At 38.6% G+C, this 13,687-nt stretch overlaps 1 protein-coding gene and 1 non-coding gene across 2 annotated transcripts in view; one reads left to right on the top strand and one right to left on the bottom strand.

Annotated features, from left to right (window-relative positions):
- SNTG2 (syntrophin gamma 2) overlaps window positions 1–13,466 on the top strand; it is a 330,881-nt gene extending 317,415 nt beyond the window's left edge. The window contains exon 17 of the mRNA XM_071211871.1: window positions 13,196–13,466. Coding sequence (XP_071067972.1) covers window positions 13,196–13,327 — 132 coding nt within the window. The 3' untranslated portion in view covers window positions 13,328–13,466. The remainder of the gene's footprint in view (window positions 1–13,195) is intronic.
- Window positions 12,886–13,049, bottom strand: LOC111760308 (small Cajal body-specific RNA 1). The gene has a single exon (XR_002794044.1). It is a non-coding gene; the product is annotated as a small Cajal body-specific RNA 1 (non-coding RNA).
- Window positions 13,467–13,687: the final 221 nt, after the last annotated feature.

Here is a 13,687-nt window from a genome sequence, read left to right as displayed (position 1 = left end):
ATCTATAAAATATAGAAAAATCATGCAGTTCTTTTGAAGTGTAGTGAACCTCCATGTAGGCCACACTTTGCACCTCACCTTTTGAGGCCTGTGGAACCTTCAGTCTAGTTGTAGGTCTGGAAGAAAGAAGGGTTAGGGATGAGTAATGAGAGGAATTATCAGTGCCCAGTAGGCCAGCTACCTCAGGGCATTCCATGACAGGTTCATCTCTGGAAAGAAGGTTAATCTTTTCAGATGCATAAGGGCTGTGTGCTCAGGGGATGCAATTACAGGTTTATCAGACATATCTGGGTTAATCTCTTCTGGTGGAGATGGGGTGGCTGATCCTCTAGGTCAAACTGACTGCAGGTTTGTCTGGCAAAGAAGACACAGTGGAATCTAGGAGTTTAATGTCCTCAGCCTACATGTCCCCCATTCCAAGGAAGTATCCCATTCCTTCCCAATCAATGCCCTCACTTAAACAGTAGACACCCTGCAAGGTTGGACATTCAATTTATGTTTTAATTCAACTCCAGGTCTGGTTTTTAAAAATCTCAAATCTGCAACGATAAGAAATAAGAGTTTCTTTCAGGGCACACAGAGAAACTTTCAAGTCCTTCATGCAGCACTTTAGTTGGGAATTTCAAGCCTTGAGCTCATTCCTTTCTTTAATAAAACCATATCCAACATATTTAGATAATGTTATTTAATACTTTTTATAAAAATATTTTATAAAATTATTTTATTTTATGGTTTTTAATTGCATGAAAGTCTGTTAAGGTATCAAATGCACTGTCACCCAAAGCCTCATCTCTTTTAAGCATTTGAATACGAGTATCCAGTGGTGATAGTTTACATATCTGTCTTGCCAGTCCAGACCATGACATTGACCATGAAATAGCCATTAGTATTTTTTTAATCTAGTAAGGTTAGAGAACCATTTCCAAAATCTCCAGAATCAATTCAGAAATCTTTTTAAATTTCTGTTTCTCAAGAACCTCTCCTGATATCAAAACTCTGTATCTGTCTGGGATCTCCAAGAAAATAGAATAAACAGAATATAGATAGATCGATGATAGAGACTAGACAGACAGATAGATAGATAGATAGATAGATAGATAGATAGATAGATAGATAGATAGATAGATATAATGAGATTTATTGTAGGAATTAGCTCATACAACCATGGGTGTTGGCAAGTACAAATTCTGTAAGACAGGCACAAGTTGTGAATTCCAGTGAAGGATTTGATCAATTCCCCAAGAGAAGCTGGTTGACTGGACCTGAGTTAGAAAATTCCTCTTTCTCACTGCTTTAATCTTGACTTCTTCCTTTAAGGCCTTCAGTTGATGAAATGAGACTTCTCTCATTGCTGAAGGTAAACTCTTTTGTAGATTGTAGATATAATCAGCCATTGATGCAATCAGCTGACTAATAATTTAAATTCACAAAATATCCTCAGAGTAACAATCAGGCAAATGCTTGCTTGACCAAACAAATGAACACCATAGCCTGACCAAGTTTTTATATCAACTCAGCCAATACTTCATTGATAGGTTGAAATTGACGAAATGGGAGTATATATCCCACAGAAATTAGCAAATATAACATAGCAGAGGTTGGGTTTTTTGTTGTTGTTTGTTTGTTATTACTGTTGTTTTCCCCTTGTTTTGGCAAGAAAATTTACCAGTACCCCACTGCCAAGTTACAGAGTCAGTAGGTGAAAGATATAAGACTCAAATTACACTGTGTCTTTCTCTTTACCTAGAGGTGTAAACCTTTATATTCTAAAGATAAGAAAGTTCATTGAAGAGTTACATACCAAAGCAAGGTGGTTTTCACATAGCATCTTAAAAAGTGTGTGTATAGCAGAACCTGTGGCAGCTTTTCCATCCACACACAAATGTCATTGTACCATGGACACGACGCGGAAGCAGTCACTAAGGTACCCTTGTCCACAGATGGTGACAGTTCAGGAGTTCTCCTGGAGGAATCATGTCTAAAAGAAGTACAGAAATCCCATAATGTTGAGAAATCCACAGGGCATCCTTTTCTGAACCAGGAGATCTGTCCCGCCCTTGAGGATACAACAGAATGGGGGTTCTGTGTGATCTGAGTCATGTGTGAGACCAAAACTGAGGAGGGCATGGTTAGTCTTCATGATTACCATATTCAGACACATACTTTTTGCCATTTTCTAAGAGAAATACAAAGCATATCCATTTTTTTCTAGATATTTGCTCATTTGTTTAAAAACCATCTTCATCGAGCATAGCTTTTATCACCAAGTTCTCATGGCTTCTATTTGAATTCATAAGGAATGATCTATGGCCGAGGAATGCCTTATACAGCCTGCTTTGAAATAAGTATATATTTGAAATACTGTGGCTGAGTGGAAGTTGTTCTCTTAAATGGTTATAGTCTTTAATTTTTTCTACTTCCTTCAAAGGGTCATTAGATGACAATTAGACTACTTCATCAGAAGGGAAGTCAATCATCTCACAGACATTTTTTGACAAATGTCTAGCAATTTGTGCACTGAGATGGAAATATAGATAGTCTGATAAAGAAATGTGATTTCTACTGGAGGAGATTTATTGAGGACATCTGGGTAATATTAACATCTATATGTTGATTGAAAGTGTCACTCTTGTGATAGATAGAGCATCCCTGAGAGTAAGGCATGTGAAAGAAGAAATATTTTCACAAGTTATGGGTGACCTCATTATTCATATTTGGATGAGCACTGTATAAGCTCCTCATGGTTTCCTAAAAGTTTTAGCTAATTAAGGAAAAGTTCATGGTATTAAAACATGCAAATGGTGAGAGTTGAGCCAAGTTGTAGATCATATTTAAAATCATTATTTCAGCCACCATCAATTATTAAAAGACTTTGCAAAAATCTGGGTTATTAGAACAAATATATTAGTTAACTAGGTGGTAGGAGTTCAGCAGAGTGAACCTGAAAGAACACTGAAGTAGAATTTAGGAAACTGGTGATCAGTTTGTAGCCCTGCACTCTCCTTGCTGTTAGATGCATGCTGCTTTAGTCCTCTGACCCTCTACTTTCTCATCTCTCAAATGGATACAATAGCCACCTAAAAATATTATAGATTGTATATCTGGGTGAAAGAACTAGTATATTCATGAGAAGAAAATACTTTGGAATGTTAAAGCCATTTAAAAACATATAACAACATTTTTTGAAGATTGGCAAGCATCACTGAGTATAAACAATAGCACGGGCTTTAGCGTCAGATAGACCTGGGAGGAAATTCTTCCTTTTCCACATAACATTGGTTCGACCTTCCCACAAGTTTGTTAACTCCTGCAAGCATCAGTTTCCTCATCTGTAAAGTTCTAAAACTAGTGTCTGCCTTGAAGTGGTTTATGAGCTTAAGATAAAAGGTGCAGGTGCCTGCCCAGCACCCGTGCAAAATGTTTAATACATGTTAGTTTTCATCCTTGCTTTCTTTATAATAGCACTGTTTATACCATTAACTCTGTGACCTTGGGAAAATCATTTACTCTTTCAGGGACTCAGTTTTCTTTTTAAAAAAAAAACACTACAGGTTAGTCCTAGATAGTCCCTATTCCTTCCTTAAGTTTTGATTTTTACAGAATCTATCATTTGTTCAAATTGAAAGAAAAAAAATCCCTCTCTTTACATTTTCCTTAAAAAAAAAAAAGGCAGATATATTTTGTTCCAATCCTGCTTGGTCAGAGAGTTCTCATGGAATTGTCTAACTAGAAAAATATAAGTTAAAAATTTATACTACTTTGTTACCACAGTCAGTCGGGGCTTAAATTTAATGTAATCTACATTCGTCTAATTAGCAAAGTTATATGTATTTACAAAGTTGGACAATTACTTAATTTAATGAGTTATTAAGCTGTACCTGATTATTAAGACACAAATAATAAGAGCATAGGCAGACTGCCTGGATTTAGCATCTCGGAGACCTTGGAAAACTTACCTAACTACCCCAGGATTTGTATGTAAAATTGAGCTAAAAAAATTATATTACTTCTTAAGAGTTGTTGTAAAGTTTAAATTAGTTAATATAAAGTTGCTGGCACATAATAAACCCCCAATAATACTAGCTATTATTGAGTTCAATGCATGTGATTTTTTAATTATTTTGGACGGAATGATTTTATGTAGTTTTTATCATTTTTACAATCTCCACTGTTGATTTTCTTTACATATATATATACATACACACACACACACATATATGTGTGTCTTCTACAGATTCTTCTCTTTTTTTGTTGGTTTGCTTCAAAAACTTGTATTCTGTGTCTACTTCCTCCCTTATGAATTGGTAGTCATTTTTCTTTCTTTGATAGTCATATATTTTCGTTGTTGCAAAAATTATGTTGTGACTGAAACCACAGGGAATCTTGGTATCAGAAGAGACCTTCATTATTATTAGCTGTGAGAACTTGAACCACTTCCTTCAACCTTTGCAAATTAGTAATGATGCCTACACACCCATAGTCATGGCTTACCCATTCTACGAGGCTGTTGGGAGGCTGAGGGACGACATCTACTTGCAAGTCGGACATAATGGAAAAGCACCATCAAAATGCACTATCGTGATTGTGTTATTCAGTTTACATCTAGATTACTTCAGGGTTATTTATATCTAGAGTTATTAAAGTAAAATGTGTAGGTCTTTAACCCTTCACAAACATTTAAACTATAATTTTTGTGTGTCATTAAAAAACAGAGTAATGGCAATGTGGAGAATTACACCACTCAAATCTCCATACCTAAATTTGCATCCTTCTCCAAGTATATATAGTGCCTTTTAAGGGTGTATGATACAAACATGTGCATTATTTTTCCCTTTCTCTCTCCAAAATCACTTATGGTCTTTTTTTTTTTTAAAGGAGAGAACGAAGTTCACATTAGAATCTTGCCCTAATACAGTGGGGTTTTGGGGTTTTTTTTAAAGATTTATTTCTTTCTCTCTCCTTCCCTCCCCCCCTCCACCCCAAGTTGTCTGTTCTCTGTGTCCATTCGCTGCATGTTCTTTGTCCGCTTCTGTTGTTGTCAGCAGCACGGGAATCTGTGTTTCTTTTTGTTGCGTCATCTTGCTGTGTCAGCTCTCCGTGTGTGCAGCACCATTCCTGGGCAGGCTGCACTTTCTTTCGCGCTGGGTGGCTCTCCTTACGGGGCACACTCCTTGCACGTGGGGCTCCCCTACGCAGGGACACGCCTGCGTGGCAGGGCACTCCTTGGGCACATCAGCACTGCAAGTGGGCCAGCTCCACACAGGTCAAGGAGGCCCGAGGTTTGAACTGAAGACCTCCCATGTAGTAGACGGATGCCCTAACCACTGGGCCAAGTCTGCTTCCCTACTTATGGTCTTTTATATTCTCTTAGTTCAACCCTTATAGTTGTGTTTCATCAGTGGTGGTTGAGAGCTTTTGTTATACAGAGAGTGCTGAGTTTTGCTGTTTCTTCTGCTTCATATATAAACAAGGCTATATTGCAAAGGTCTGGAGGGAGAAAAAATTCTTGTTCTCAGAGAACCTCGGGTCTAGTGAGAAAGATAAGATGAGGTGACCATTAACTGTAATAGAACCTGAATGAAATCTTTTCCATAAAATATGTGTGCATGACAAGCTATGATAACTTAAAGATTGGACTTGGGAGAAAGGGAGGTTTGTGGAAGAGATGGTACTTCTTGAAGGACACGTAGGATTTGGTAGTCAAATATGGAGTGGAGCTGAGGGTATTCCAACTAGAGAGAACAAACCTGGTTCATGGGTATGAAGTACAAAAGTGAAGTTTGGGGTGATGCACTCAGCATTCCCACTCCCTAGAATACAGGATTGCTGAAGATGAGGCTGGGATAAGGTGCAAAGAACAAGGCCACCTGGCCTTAGATGCCTTGACCCCTGGGATGCTCTCTTATCCTGAAGGCCATGGGGAGCCACTGAAATTTTGTTGAGTGGCACGACTAGATAGAGCTGGTAGACACTCATCCTCTGGACAGCAGTGTGCAAGATGGATGAAAAAGAGAGGTAGGAAGGCCAAAATGTCCATGCTAAACATGGCACCATTTAATTATGTGCTGTTTTTTAGCCTTATTCCACATTACACACCCAAAATAAATACGTACCATAGACGTCACAGGAAAAGTTGAGAATAAAGGTTTCTCTTGTTAAGTCTTGGCGAACAGTCATGTGGACCTTGCTGGTTCTGTTGCTTTCCTAGGATGTTACTGAGAATTTACTATGCACTGAGTGGCATGTCAAGCCCTTTATTCATGTCCTCTCATTTCATCTTCATGAACCACTAATGTAAAGTGCCCCACTTTACAGGTAGGAGAGGGAGACACTGGGAGATCAGGTAGTATGCACAAAGTCACATAGTAGATCTCAGAGTAGAGGTAAAATGTTAGGGCTAATTATTCAGCTATTTCAAGATCAGTTCAGTGCTTTACCATCATACAAACTGACTCCTCTTGAAAGTTTATACAGATCTCCATCAAAGCGTTAGGGTCCTGGGCCTGATTTGCAAGAGCTATAAGATCACTTTACATGGCATAAAATTGTCAATGATAGAGCCTGGCAAAATCTGAGGCATCATCCAGCTCAGCCTGTGCTTTCCTTGTATAAGGAAGCTGAGTTATTCAAAGAGAGAATATGATTAAGAGCATCTATTACAGAATCTTTGCATAGCTTAGAAATCTAGCAATTTTTAAAACAATGTTCTTAAACTGTAGACCCATATTTCGCTTCCAGGCCATCTCAAATACATTCCTTAGGTGTGAACATCTTTGGGGGTGGCATTATTCTGTCTATCATATCCCCCCAAGACATTCAAAATATCATTATTCTGATCTTTTATATTTCCCTAATTAAAAAAAAATTTCATATATGAATACATTGATATGTGTGAAACCAAACCATTCTACCAGCCTATAAGCGTCATGGAGAGAACAGGAGAGAAAATGACCTGGGAGGGGCAAGGGGACTAAGAACTCTGTGCATTAGCCAGGCCATCAGCCCTTTCCTCCAAATGGTCCCTTTGAGCCTTCCTAAATACAAGGACTGCTGGGGGTTGGGAAGCTTCTCTATTATGGGCAGGGATTACACGGGCTTGGAAAACATTTTTTTTTTTTTGCTTCCTGTTATAATCTGAACAAAGAGAACTTGTATAAATCTTACCCCACCAAAAAATATATATATACATATGTATATATAATTTAGGAACTTGTGAGCATATCATTTAACATGAGGATGCTGATTTAATAGAAAAATCCCTCGGAACTGGAACCTGATGCCCATATTAATAGTTCTGTACCTTCAACCCAAGCTATTGGTATCCTGGGATAAAGGTGTGGTTTACAAAGTAAGGTTACTTCCTTTACCTCATTAAGTTCAACAAATACTGCCTGATGGCCTAGCGTGTTACAGGCATTTGGCTACTACTAGGCCTACAAAGATGGAGGAGACAGGATATGTGTAAGATAGGGGATTACCATCTCCTGGGGGCCGGGGGGAGTTAGGTATTTTCAGTATAGTATTCTAAAATAGGTATTCATAAGGCGCTGTGAGAAGAAAGGAGGGGAACTTAAGAAAGTCTGAGGGCACAGGGAAGCATGGCTCCGGTTGAAGAGAAAGTGAGAAGAAAGGGTCACAGGAGGGAGAAGCCAGGAGGTGGCATTGCGGGGACTGCGTGAGGCCAGCCCGTGTTTGGAAATTCTTTAAACTTGGAAGGAGAGAGTAGCAGGTAGGCGGGCCGTGCCCGCATATGGAAGGAAGGCCCTCGCATGTCCTGCGTGGTTTGGAGAGGGGGCGGGGTGGATTCTGCAGGTAAGAGGACACTGGTGGGAAGATTTAAACACAGGAATGAAATGGATCGGCTTCATTTTATATCTGTCATTTCTCTAGCCAGGTGGATTACGTATTTAAATGGGATGAGCCTGAAGGCAGAGAAGGTCTTGGCAGGGTGGCCAGAGATAATTACTCAGCCTTTGAAGAGGACAGTTTGATGCAGGTCCCTGGTCTTAGGCTAGTATGCTCAGCCTCAGGTGCAAATAAGAATACATCTCTTTTCTTTTTCCAATTAACCACGAGCTCCACTTGCTTTTATTGGAAGAAATCCAGACTCTTCCTCCTAAGGCCTGTCTCACATTCTAATTGTGCCCAAACCAGGGAAGTTTCCTCAATGTACAGCCTCATTCCTACTTCCAAGTTCCAGGCCCAAACTAGAAAGTCCACTAATGCCGTGGCTCTGTGCATCCCCACATCCCCACACCAGGTCGCTGGATACCCTGCTGGACTGAAGCACTTGCTCATCCAGTCCCTTGAGTGCTTGGCGACATTAATCTTAATTTAGACCCAGATGCATTGACAACGTTCCAGTGCCTGATCATGCCAGGAGGGCTGTGTCCTGGGCTGTCAGCTTCAGCCACATGCTGTGTTGGACGCATCCCTCCCTCACAAATCTGCAGGATCTTGTATTGAGCCTGGACCATGGACCAGCAGGCTATTCTGGGGAATTCTCTGTTAGAGGCATCATCTCCATGAACAAAACTTAGGTTAGCACTACAGTTTTTCTCAGAAGAGTTTTGGGTCTAGAACTTTTCATTTCCAGAAGGCCTTGATCTCTTTATGCATAGAAAAACCTGCTTTCTTGTCAAAGGAAGTGGCTATACCCTCATCTATTTGGCTTGTAGTTGCATAACTAAAAGAGGTGATTCTAGTGAACTTTTCCTTTTCTTGAATATTGAAATGATTGCCCTAGGTGATTTTCTGTCCTCCTCTCTCTATATAGAAGAAGTAAGCAAATAATCTGTAGTTGTACCTTACCAGATATAGCTTTATATACATATGAGGAAACTGAGGGACCAGAGAACTGTGTAATTTTTCTTTTAATATCTGTAAAGAAAACACCTCTAAAATAAAGGTAGGTTTGGGAGAACAATTCCAATCACTTACTCTTCTCTGCTCTGCATGTTACCAGACCTTTCTCTCTCTTGGATTTAAGAGTCACTTTCAGGACCAAGCTTGCAAGGTGGCTGGTCCTACAGTCACAGATTCAAAGCCAGTTTCCTCCCTGACACTGTTTCCACCAAGACCAAAGTATCTTTATAAAATTTTCCCCACTGCCTCTGTCATTCCTCAAATTTTTCCCTGCACAAGTAAACTAAATCTTTTAGTTGTTTGTTGAAGGACTGAACTCTAGTCTGAATTTGTCCATTTTGCCATAGACACTGAATCTCTCAGATTTCGTTGTCCTGTCTTGAATCAAGATACAACTTGGAATACATGTTGTGTGATTCTCTTTCAGTTATAATAGCCTGTGGCTTTGTGATAGATTACTTTTGTTCCATTAAGAAAGGAAATTTTGAACATAATTGTTTGGTCCATCTACTATATATTTCTAAGTTCTTTTAGTTCTATAGTAGCATTTCCTAAATAATTCTCCAATATGGCCCATTTATAAAAAGCCAAATAAGTTTGGAAAAGAAAGCCTGCTGTGTCACTATTGAAGATGCTCAACATAATTAACACCAAAAAGACTACAAAATCTTGCAATAAAGAAAGTTTTCTCTCTTTAATCTATTGATTATCCAAACTTATATAAGCATAGACCTCCATTTTTACGTAACATTTATTACTATAAGACAAATTCTAGGAAATGCTGTTCTGGCGATACAATCACAATGTATTTTCCTAGTCCAGCATGTTGTGATCTCCACACCAATGTATTTTAGTGTACTATATGCATAATCAAAGAGCTACAGAGGTCTGCTTTCCTTCTCCAGGGTTAAAATATAACAGCCTTTGACTGGCCCCTATTCATGTATTTGAGGAGCATGGAAGGAAGTGAGGGATACTTGGAGCCAGACTTTGAATTCAACACGCGTATTCAGTTCAAACAGAATGCCAGAATATGTTTTTAATCTACTCTCGTTGTAAGATTTTGATTCAAGATAGCCTCAATGGTAATATTTGGTTAGAATCCTAAACAAATCAGACCTAATGGACCATCATTTCAGAAGCTTTTATTTGAATCCTGGGTTTGAACACTGTTGACTGAGATTTTGCACAGAATTTAGTGGAATAAGTTCATTTTGTTCTGCCAGAGAATTTTGCAATGCAGCTTCAAGTTATAATGCCAGAAGTTACTGGTGTTTCTTTTGGATTTGTGCATTAATACTGGTGACCAGTTGGCATCTTGTTTCAGTGTGTATTGTGCTATCATTGACTAAATCTTCAGGGTGCTTGAAAAGCAATTTCCAATTTACATATGTAAAACTAAGACCCTGAAGCATAAGTGGTATGGGCATTGTGGCTCTTTTTGTTTTCGTTCTTTCAAAATGTCCCTTAAAGAGGCTCAGTAATGTATCTTTTAAAAAATACATATATAAATTGAATTACAGTAGTATGTATTACGTTTGCAAGAAACATGTGTTTCATCTAAAAAGTAACTTGGTTTTTCTCTGTTTCAGAGCTAAATCACAACAAATAATTTTTTAAGTCTCTGGAGGCTCATTTCACATTGTCTCTAGCCAGAGATTTTGACTAAGGGTATAAATAGTGGATCCAACCTGAAGTACAGTTTAGCACGGGGACAAAGCAGCCTCTGGATTCTACACATTTTCAGGGGAAGGAATAGTCAGTAACAAGTATAATGATTCTTTATGGAACTAGTTAAATCATAGGACCTTTTACTGGAGTATATACCTAAATGTCATGAACATTTTGCTCACTGTCATCCAAAAAAGTCAAAACAACTGATGGATTAACTATGTCATTGTCAAGGTTATGATTCATTCACAAGCAAAGGAGGAACTTAATTCAAATTGGAATAAAGGAACACTTTGTTTCTGAAAACCAGGCAATTGAGGGCTGGCTCCATATAGCTGGATCTTATTATCATCTGATATTCTTTTACTTCCCATCTCTGCACCGCATGCTCCTCCGTGTTGAATTCATTTTTTAAGCAGTCTCTTTCCATTTGGTGGGAAAGAGAACCATGAAAAGCTTCAGGTTTTCGTTTGGTTGGTTGTTTTTTAGTTAGGCCAGTAAAAAGAATTCATTTGGGAAATGGGAGAAAGAACAGAACTTTCTGAGAAATGGGAGAGAAAGAAGGAAATACACACCAAGATTTGGTGCAGGCCCCTCTAAGCAGAGGAGTATGCTCTGCCTCGTGTGATTACCTTTTAAGCTATTAGTTATTCCTCCTCCTTGCAAATGATAAGGGGATGGGCCCCAGCTGTTATTGGTTATCCCACCAATGGTGGGACCAATGGTGAGGACTGTTGGGAATATCTGGGGCTAGGGGAGGTCCTGGAAAGAGAAACGGGGACCCCAAGGTTACACTCAAGGTCCCAGGGAGGTCTTGCAAACATGTTGTCTGCTGGCCATGTTGTCAAAAAGCTTCAGGTTTTCACTCCTCATAACTGGCCATACCATAGTAATTGTCGTGACCTCCCTCTCCCCACCATCAACTTCCAAGGAGCTCCAAGGCTTTCCCAAGTTAAATGCACAGCCCTAACTCAATCACTCTACATCCTGAGAGACCTTAGAGAACTCTCTGGGTTGTGTATTTGTCTTTCCTGCAAAGCTGGGCCACGTGAAAACACACGTTCTAAATAGCAGGCCACCGGAGGGAATGAGGTTGACTTCAAGTTGTAGAAGAATTTGTTAATATGTCAGATCCTTGGTTCACGAAGAGAATCATCTCGGAATAGCCAGAAGAATGAGTGGGAAGGAGTTCTTTACTTCCCTCAGGCCCAATGGAGTGTTTACCTTTCTCCATCCCATTGTCCTGCCACAGAATAAAAAATATCACAGATTTTGACTTTAGAGAGTCTGAAAGGAACACATATATAGAATAGACAAGTCAGAGTCTTTTTTCTTGAAGTTTATATAGCTTTCTTTTTGAAGTCATCTCAAGGGTATAGAATATGCTAGAATTTCTATGATATGTGGTTACTAGGATGTCAGTCAATAAGCAGTCACCTTAAAAAAAAATTGCTTTGTTCTTCATTACATTGGACTATTGCTATACAAGCATAGAAAGAAACAAAATCAAAGTAATAGACCCCAAAGTTCCTTCTCCCTCTGTAAAGTGGAATGGCAGAATAGGGAAAGTTTAGATTTCACAATTTAAAAATATTAAAATATCTTCCCAATAACAATGTAACTTTTAAAAACTTTTTGTTTAACCTCTATTTCAGGTTTGAGACTCATTGTTGACTTTTTTGTTGTTGATTTGACATGGAGACTTTTGTGGGGGAGTTTGTGGAAAAAGGAATGATATCAGTCTGTGGCTCATTTTTTCTCTTAAATAGCATTTGGCCTCTTTAAATGGGGAAGTAAGGGTCCAGGAATTTATTTTCAGTATTTCCTTCTTTCCTCCCTTCCTCCCTCCCTCCCTCCCTCCTCCTTCCTTTCCTCCTTCCTGGTGGGGGGAACAACATCTCTTAAAGAAATTAGGCCCCTAGAGCATCATTTATTTCCCCTGTTGGCCATGGTGACAGAATGAGGTTGTACCAAAGTCGTTCACTCCATGTAGGCATGCATGCACTCTGCTTATTCAATGCCATACAGCTGTTGGCTCTTGCCTCTAACAATACTATTTGTTAAAACACACACATACCATACCGTAAGCCTGACAAGGCCAAGATTTTAGTGAAGATTGAGATCATGGCGCTGGGATTATCGGGGCTGACTTGAGCAAGATTCAGCACGGATCAATTTGGGATGCAAAATAAAGGAAAGTTGTATCTAACCTATGGTGATTATAAGAAAATAAAGAACAAAAATTAAATCGTCAAGGTATAAATGCAAAAACAAAAAACAAAAAGTATATTCATGTTTATAGTTACCTTTGATCATATTAGGCTGTCTTTTGCTGTCTTAAAAACCTCATGTTGTGACTTTGAGTTATAACTCAGAGTGTGTCTTTACATACTGGGCATAAAGGGCTCATGACTTCTGTTGATAGAGCAGTTCTTACACCCAGCTATCACAACACATCACGAGTCTTGGACATAAAGCTAAGCTAAAGATAGCTCAGTTATTATCAAATGTTGTCTTTCACTTTGAAACTTATTTATTTCATGTGTATTCTTATGAGTAACTATCATGGAGTTCACAAAATACGGAAGGTGTTAAATATTTTTGTAATGTGTTTTTTCCAATAATTATAATCTATACTTTTAAATTTTTTTTCTTACAGGAACTTGAATTTCAGGATTTGACGGCTGTTCTGCATTGCATACACTCCTTTATAGCAGCAAAGGTGGCCTCAGTGGATCCTGTGTTTATAGACAGTCAGAGTATTGCAAGAAAATACATGTATAGCAACTAAAAAGTGCTGCTGTTGAGTGCTGAAAAATTAAATTATTTTCTTAGGAAATGAATCTTTCCTGCACAATATTACAATTTTGTGTGATTTTATAATGAGCCTATAGTTGTGATACCAATAAAATATGTCATTAGTTTCCAAATATATGGGTCATACTTGCTAAATCTGACAAGTTAGCACAGACTATGTGCAAGCAGTTATGGTTGGTAGAAGTCAGAGTTCCACAATATAATAATTCACATCACGTTCTGCTGTTATTTCTCCAAATAATATAAAAAGTGATATCAATACTACAGACTCCACTTCCTGCATTGGTAATATCCAGATTTCATTCTCCTAAAATACCTAATAGAAAATATATTG

This window comes from Dasypus novemcinctus, chromosome 25 (assembly GCF_030445035.2).
Source record: "Dasypus novemcinctus isolate mDasNov1 chromosome 25, mDasNov1.1.hap2, whole genome shotgun sequence".
Lineage (NCBI taxonomy): Eukaryota > Metazoa > Chordata > Mammalia > Cingulata > Dasypodidae > Dasypus > Dasypus novemcinctus.
Note: the sequence above shows the minus strand (reverse complement) of the source record. Positions and strands in the feature narration are given on the sequence as shown.